Source organism: Malus domestica, chromosome 03, assembly GCF_042453785.1.
Source record: "Malus domestica chromosome 03, GDT2T_hap1".
Lineage (NCBI taxonomy): Eukaryota > Viridiplantae > Streptophyta > Magnoliopsida > Rosales > Rosaceae > Malus > Malus domestica.
In genome coordinates this window covers 21,676,757-21,684,832 of record NC_091663.1, presented here as the reverse complement: position 1 = coordinate 21,684,832, position 8,076 = coordinate 21,676,757, and the positions used below count along the sequence as shown (strand labels likewise).

Here is an 8,076-nt window from a genome sequence, read left to right as displayed (position 1 = left end):
GGACAGCTTAGTTGGTGAATAATGCCATTATTCCTTAATAACTTGGAAAACTAAGTACTTAGAAACTCTCCACCAGAATCTGATCTTAGAGTAACAATTTTAATGCACAACAAGTTCTCAACCATAGACTTAAAATGAGTAAAGACCAAGGAAGCTTCAGATTTATATGTAAGCGGAAATAACCAACAATACTTTGTATAATCATCAACAAAGATGATGTAATATCGAAAACCTTGTACAGATACAGTTGGTGAAGGTCCCCATATGTCTGTGTGTATAAGCTCTAGAGGTCTACTTGTAGAACAAGAAACATAATTGAATGGCAATTTTGAACATTTGCCCATTGCACAGTTGGAACACAGAGATTTATTTATACCAATAGAAAATGAAATACCAAAGTGAGATGCAACTTTGTTTAGTATTCCATAAGATGGATGACTAAGCCTTTGATGCTATATATCCTGAGGTGCTTTAGATGAAGCTACAAACACATGTTGATTGGCAGCATTGGAAGTTTGAAATGGATAAAAGTCTTCTTGCACAGGTCCTTTAAAAAGCACCTTCTCCATAGAAAGATCCTTCACAGTAAAGTGAAAAGGATATAGATGTATTGAGCATTGGTTATCAAGAATGAATTTGTTTGCAGATAACAAATCTTGCTTGAGATCAGGAACATGTAAAACATTCTTGAGATTAAAACAGTGAGAAGAAGTAGATACACTCGAGGAACCGAGATGAAGTATAGGCAAACATTTACCATCTCCAATGTATACTTGCTCATGTCCAGTGTAGGATTCCGGATTTTGCAGCTTCGTATAGGAGTTGGTCATGTGTGAGGATGTAACAGAATCAAGCAACCATGAGTGCTGAGGAGTAGAAGTATTAACACAAAATGCAGATGGAGAGGAGGCGCTAAAAGTAGGATTCAGCTGCTGAGGGCATTCAATAGCTTCATGATCAAATTTCTTGCAGATTTGACAAGTAATTCTTCTCCCAGAATTAGCATAGCCTGAATTATTGAATCGAGAACTACTATTGTGATTATACTTTTGATTATTGGAGCGATTGAAATCGGTTCGCTGATTGTTGTTTTTGAAATTGCCTCGATTCTGAGAGTTTCTAAGGTTTGAGAAGCTGGGATCAGAACCATGACCTGAAAGAGAGGTGGAATTTGATAAGTGTTGAGCAACGTAGGCCTGAGACATTGGCGGTTCAAAAGGTAAAGGGAGAATTCCAGTGGAAGTGTGGAAGCCTAAATTGGTGCAGAGGTGGATTTCTTGCGATTTTCAATCTGGATTTCTTTGCTCAGTAAAAGTCCATGAAGTTCATCAATAGTTGTGGATCCAATGCGAAACTGAATCGTATCAACAAAAGAATCAAACTCAGGAGGCAGTCCGTGAAGAATCACAGAGATCAACTCAAAATCATCAATCGGAGCTCCGGCGCTAGCTAAAGCATCAACAATTTCTTCAATTCGCTGAAGATAAGAAGCTGCAGAGGCATCACCTTTGGTGGTTATAGAATGAAGCCAAGATCAGAGTTCATGGATGTGAGAATGTGACGTTGTCGCAAGTTTTGATTCGAGTTTAGCCTAAAGTTCACGAGACGAAGCCACACTAACAGTATAAGGAATCAAAGAATCGGAGAGAGTTGAATTTGTCCAAATCAGGATATTCTGATCATTTTCATACCAAGCGACGAACGCCGAATTCAGAGTTGAGGTAAGATTTCCAGAAGAATCACACAAATATTTGGGCGAAGCCACCTGAGATCCATCAATTATGCAGGTGAGATTGTACCGTCAGAATATCGGAGCAAAGAGAGCGCTACAGGTAAGGTAATTAGTGGTGGTGAGTTTGATTGGCACCATAGACCCAATGTTCTGAATCGTAATGGAGGAAGGTGGGGAAACAACAGAGGAATTGATCGTAGAAACAATGTCAGGGGAAGGAGATGAAGAGTCTGCCATGAAGATGAAGAGTCTGCAATGGCGGTTAGGGTTTGTGCAAAGAGGCGGTGCAGAAGCGGTTAGGATCGGGAGAGTCGGTAGACAGATGGTGATGAAACCATGATAGAATCTAGAGAGAGAGATTTAGTGAAGAAAGAAAATGTAGATAGAGAAGTAAAAAACATAAATGTGATTGTATTTCACTTTTTCAATAAGATTACACTTGATGCTTATATATATATTTATGAAAGAACTACTCAACTAACTAGAATAACATAAAGTTCTAGCTAAGTTTTATCTTTTCCAATACTACCCTTATTGTTGATAACGCCACAGACTCCGTCATACTTAGCGGGGGCATGTTATGAATCTGTACCCATAGCGTCCCCAGACTTAGGGGCTCCCAACAATTGTAGCCTTTCTTGGCCATGTGTGCCACCATAACTAGGGCCTCCTTAAACGTCAATGGTTGTTCCGCATCAATAACCCTGAACATATCTTTTTGACTGATAAACCTAGCCAGGAATATTCTTCGTTCTCCGATACACAATCTCTCCCTCTCCACAAGGAAGTGAATCTATCAATGAAGCCTATTAACTTCCTTGCCTGTCAACACTTTCGCCACCATACAATAATGAAAACCCACAAGGGCTTCCTTGATTTCCTTCCTCCCTATTGTAACGTCACACTTTTCCTTCTCTGAGAGTTTTAACTAAACACTCCCGGTACTATTTATTTTTAACAAAAAAACCACACTTTTACCTTTCCCGATACTATTCACTTACACCTTTATTTGTCATTTTTCATTAAAACTAAAGTTTTTGAGAACTTTTCGTTAGTTTTCTTTTTTTGTAAAGCACGGGTAATGTAGGGGTTTTGGAAAAATTAAAGGAAGCCACTTAGTACTACGGTCTAATGGTGTTCCGCTTCAATTGTAAGTGAAAATCTTAGGTTCGATTTTTGCCAAAACCGAATTTGAACCACATTATTACTAGCTCATTGTGAGGCTTAGCCCGTCCTCTTCTCTTTAGTGTACATAATATCATTTGTTCAAAAAAAAAATTTAAAGGAAAGGCGTTACCTTCTTCCCTCCTTGTTTTATATATGTAATTAAATTAATGAGACCCATATAATACATTGAATAATTAAATTCTCCGTATTCGATCAAATTTTATGGTTCATTGTTTGATTTTGATTCTAATATTTAAAGAACCAATCTTGGATTTCAGGTTAATATCGTGGAAGACCTGATTTCTGGTTCACATGTCTTTTCTCTATCAATCAAACGCGATTACTAAAGATTTATATATCTTGGTCCTAATGCACTGCAACATCCTTGGGTTAACAATTTTTCTCTTTTAAAACAATATTACCTATTTAATATTTGTGATATTTAGTTTTAAAAAATTTTAAATAGAATTTCTCTTTAATGTTATATAAAAATGAGTTGAGTTGGTCCGTTCCATTTATTAAGCACATGAGCCGACTTTAAATGAGCGGGATGGTCTAGGCCATCCCATTTGACACCTCTAAGATGATCTTCAACTCATGAGATAAAGATTAAATTATAAGCTTTAAAATCCCTCCCAAACCATCTTCAACCATGGGCTAAAAAATGTCAAGAAGAGAAAATGTATCTCTGGGCTAGATTTTCCTTAGGATTTAAGCATGACTTAAATTATTCTGGACCCACCAAACTGTCATATTTCAAATATTTTTTTTTTTCACTTATAATCTAGCGGCTATGATAAAATGAGATCAAATTTAATAGTAAAAAAAAGATTTGACGGCCCAAAACTAAATCTAACGTCTAAAATAATTTAAGAAAATTTATTTAAATCAATTTAACTTAAAAAATTATAAATACCTATGTGTTTGTATGATTTTTAATTACTTATCGGAATTTAAATATTTTTAGATTAAAATATTCATAAAACAAATTAGGATAATCTTCATAACTTTTATTTTCAAAAAAAGTTACCAAAAACAAAAAATTATGCTAAAATCATTATTTAATAATCTTGGGCTAAAATTTTAAGCCACAAGGGTTGAAAGATAAGCAGCTGGCTTATGGCTTATAATTTTCTGGCTTAAATTTTTAGGCTTTATCCTAATGGTTGGAGATGGTCTAAGTGCGCTGTAATGTACTACTATTGTTTCACCATCTTTATCTGCAAGAAAAGAAAATAAAGCTTTGCATTGCATTTCCAAATGGCGGCTATACAAAAATGATCAACATACAATTTCTAAGGCTTTCTCCGTTATTAAGTCGGTACTAGGGAGTCATGAGTCCTCACACCAAACCCCTGCGACAATGGAAAAAGTGTTTTGCCTCAGCTTGCTTGATGGTGTCCGACGGAATGGCCCAGACCATTTCACATCAAACCCCTGCGATTTTCATACACTCATGCTTAGAGGTGTCAAACGGAACAACCCAATCCATTTCACACCTTTAATCAGCAGCGGATGTACATTGAGACCAAAATAGTATCAAGATCGCCTAGAGTCCAGAAATATACATGTGAAGGTATTCTAAGGACCATTCGAATGTTTGGTATCCATTTTTTTTTTTTTGTGCTTGTCAAGTGTTTGATGTAATATCTGTTAGGCATATCTCAACAGGTTGCGTCGACAGTAATTAACAAATTCTCTCAATATCACTTATCATATTGCTTCGACATATGTCGATATCTGTTGACATGTGCACAACATTGTTTGGTTGACGACAACAAACTCACCAAATGTTTGAAGAAACGCCTTAGTGAATAAACTAAATTTTTTTGTTTGCGAGCTTCAGACTCTATTTCTATCTAGAAAGCTTAGACCTTTAATACTTGGACCTTCATTGACTGTGTCATGGCTTTCTTCATTATCACCGAAGACATCCTGTTAGCCTTCTCCCAATTCTCAAACTTATTCCTTTGGTCAGCAGTGTTTGCATCAGTGAGAGCTGCACGCTGATCCTGTCTCAGTGCGAGTCTAAGTCCATAACCCCTAGCACTATCTCTACATCGGCTTTCGACTTCTTAAAATTTGAACCAATCAATTTCTCAATGTTAGTGAAATTGAGTGAAGTCCTGTGAGGAGCTACAGGCATCAAAGCAAGCAATTTAATCAGTATTATTCTTATTGATCTATTAAAAAACGATGAAAAACTTTGCTTAATGGTTTTCACTTAACCAAAATCATATAAACACAGCAACATCTTTGGATAGAAACTATTTATATTAGGGTTGCATAATCCAAACATAAAACACAAAAGTGCAATTTATATACCTCCAACACATTTGAGCAAATGAAGTACATAATCGTGACAGTTTCATGCTCCATTATACACCAACTTATTTAATTGAACTTAAAATAATTAAACACTTTTGAGCAAATTAGCTAATCAAGTTATTCATATAAGTCAGGTCCAATTGCTTGGACAACAAGCAACTCAATGTTCTAAACATTTTTTAGCGGATTAGAAATTGCAATCCTTGTATTTGATTTACACAGCATTCATCAGTTCATGAGTTTTATGGGAAATCCTTAAATTTTTTATCCATCTCGATGTCATTCTGATATCATCCTTCCTTCAAAAATAGCTAAGTTGCAGGAAATCAACAAACGAGACTGCATGCATACATGAAATCATAGATTACATGCACACATACATACATACAAACATACATATATATATACACACAGAAATGTAATATGTAGTTTATGATTCAAATCATCAATTATAGGATCGAAAATATCAGAAAACCAGCATTGAACCCTAAACACGTAAGTGGCTCCGATACTGCAGGTAAGAATGCCACGAAATCGATCAACATGAAACTAGGGTTACAGGCCTATTATTGGAAAGGATATCAACCCAAACTCTATTAAATCAATTAGAGACCCTTCATGATTTTAAATCTTTGTGTTTACTTAATAAGGATCCTTATTGATTGCATATGGTTAAGACTCCATGATTCTTACTCCACTAGGGCACCGAGAATCCTTGAAAGTCCAATGACTTGTAAGCCAAGTCATTTATCCTTCCAAATATTTTCGGTATAACTCATTGTCATTCATATTAGGATCACAAGTTTGGCATGTTTGCTATATATTCATATTAGGGTTTGTACTATTATTATATATATATATATATATATATATATATATATATATATATATATATATATATATATATATATCCTCCTAGTTAGACGAATACAACTAACGACCTATTTCAACTAGGAGGCCAAATGTTCTTGTTTTAATTAAAATATTTGCTCATTTTTGTAATGTGTTGTAATATTTGGGTTGAGGAAGCTCCTCCATGTTTGGAGCATTTCCTTGTTGATCATCTTCCGTAAACTCTTAGCATTTCGTTGAAAATTTCTATCAAAAAACAAAATTTCTATCAACTATGAAAAGTGTTTCTTAATTCAATAATCACTCTCTTTAGCCAATAATCCAATCCAATTCCATTACATTTTTTTTATGTCCCAAATTGAAGTTGCATTTCGGATTAAATGGGAGAGCAAAAGTGGAGGGTGAGAGGTTAATCAGTGTTAATGGATATGCGGTTATGGGTATGGTTAACCGTTTATAAATGGTTATGGGTATGGGTATAACCGTTTAGGCAATTACCCAACGGGTAAACGGTTATGCGGGTATGAGCATAAACGGTTATGGGTAAATAACCGCGGTTACCCGCCCGCCATAACCGTTGCCCATCCCTATCCAGGTCCACTTAAGAGTTGTTTCTCAGGGATTTGAAATGTGAATTGAAGTACGATGTTAAGTTGTTTAGGGCTACTAATGTTCATGAGGCGATTGCCATTTCTGTGCAATTAGATGAGAAATTAGTTGAGCTTAAAACCACTATATATGTTGCATCACAGAGTGCTAAACCTCCTCCATTGGCCTTACCTCATGCTGTTTACCCAAAAAATAGACAAGTAGCACTCCCATTTATGAAACTCACTCCCATTGAAGTCTAGTGTAAGAAGGAGAAGGGAGAATGTAGGTATTGTGAGGAAAAGTGGGTGAGAGGTCACAAATGCAACCAAAACCAATTACTCATGCTAGATGTGGTTCAAGGGGAGGATGAGGATGTTGAGATCAATGAAGAAGTTCAGGGTGAGTTCTAACAAATGTCTCTAAGTGAAGTAGCTTTTTATGGTACTGCAACTAGTAAGATACAAACCATGAAGGTTGAAAGGTTAGTGAACAAACAGCCTGTGAAAATTTTGCTAGATTATGAAATTACTCACAACTTCATTGATTCAAGGCTAGTTAAATAATTAGGTTGGCAATCGCAACACACCAAGTCTTTTCATGTCATGATTGCAAATGGGGGAAAAAGTAAGAAGTCAGGGTTGCTGAAGGAATGCATCATTGGAAATTAGAGTTATATCTGTTCATCTGATTTATACTCTCTACCATTAGGTGGCTGTGATGTGGTATTGGAAGTGCAATGGTTATCCACCATCAATCATGTCTTATAGGACTTCAGTTGTTAACTATGGAATTTACCAAGGGTAATGTGCACTACAAGCTCAGTCATACAGATCATGTACCCTCACCAGTGCAGGAGATATCATTCTAGCAACTTGACAAGGAATTTTACAGTTCCAATTTGGGTATGTTTTTGTATTCTATGGAATCTGGTAAAATAGAGGCTTCTGATTTGGATAGTCATCAGCTCATAGAATTGCAGAAGTTACTAGGGAACTTCGAAAGACATATTTGTGATTCCCAATGCCCTTCATTCTTAAAGAGAGCATGATCACATGATTCCTTTATTGCTAGGAACTAAACCTCCCAACATTAGGCATTACCACTCTGGACCTCTGCAGAAAATTGAAATTGAAAAAGCTATTCATGAGTTGTTGCGGGCTGGATTTACTAAGCCTAGTTACAACCCATTTAACTTTCCATGTGCTCTTAGTAAGGAAGAAGGAAGGTACTTGAAGGCTATGTATGAACTATAGAGAGTTAAATTCAATCACCATCAAAGACAAGTATCCAATTCCCTTGATTGATGATTTGCTGGATAAGTTATTTGGGGCCAAGTACCTCGCCAAGTTGGATTTAAGATCTGGTTATCATCACATAAGGATGGATCCATTGGATGTTGAAAAGAC

At 36.0% G+C, this 8,076-nt stretch overlaps 1 protein-coding gene across 1 annotated transcript; it reads right to left on the bottom strand.

Moving 5' to 3' along the window:
- Nucleotides 1-1,252: 1,252 nt before the first annotated feature.
- LOC139194721 (uncharacterized) lies at nucleotides 1,253-1,969 on the bottom strand. Its single transcript, XM_070819625.1, has 3 exons — nucleotides 1,868-1,969; nucleotides 1,622-1,765; nucleotides 1,253-1,477 (listed from the first exon to the last, which is right to left on the bottom strand). Exons 1-3 carry the CDS (start codon nucleotides 1,967-1,969, stop codon nucleotides 1,253-1,255), a joined length of 471 nt encoding a protein of 156 aa, XP_070675726.1.
- Nucleotides 1,970-8,076: the final 6,107 nt, after the last annotated feature.

Coding starts and splice junctions, on each gene's coding strand:
- LOC139194721 (XM_070819625.1), bottom strand. CDS start 1,969: ATGGCAGACTCTTCATCTCCTTCCCCTGACATTGTTTCTACGATCAAT. Junction 1,766..1,867: donor TTCAGAACATTGGGTCTATG/GTGCCAATCAAA, acceptor GATGGATCTCAG/GTGGCTTCGCCCAAATATTT. Junction 1,478..1,621: donor ATTCTTTGATTCCTTATACT/GTTAGTGTGGCT, acceptor TCTTATCTTCAG/CGAATTGAAGAAATTGTTGA.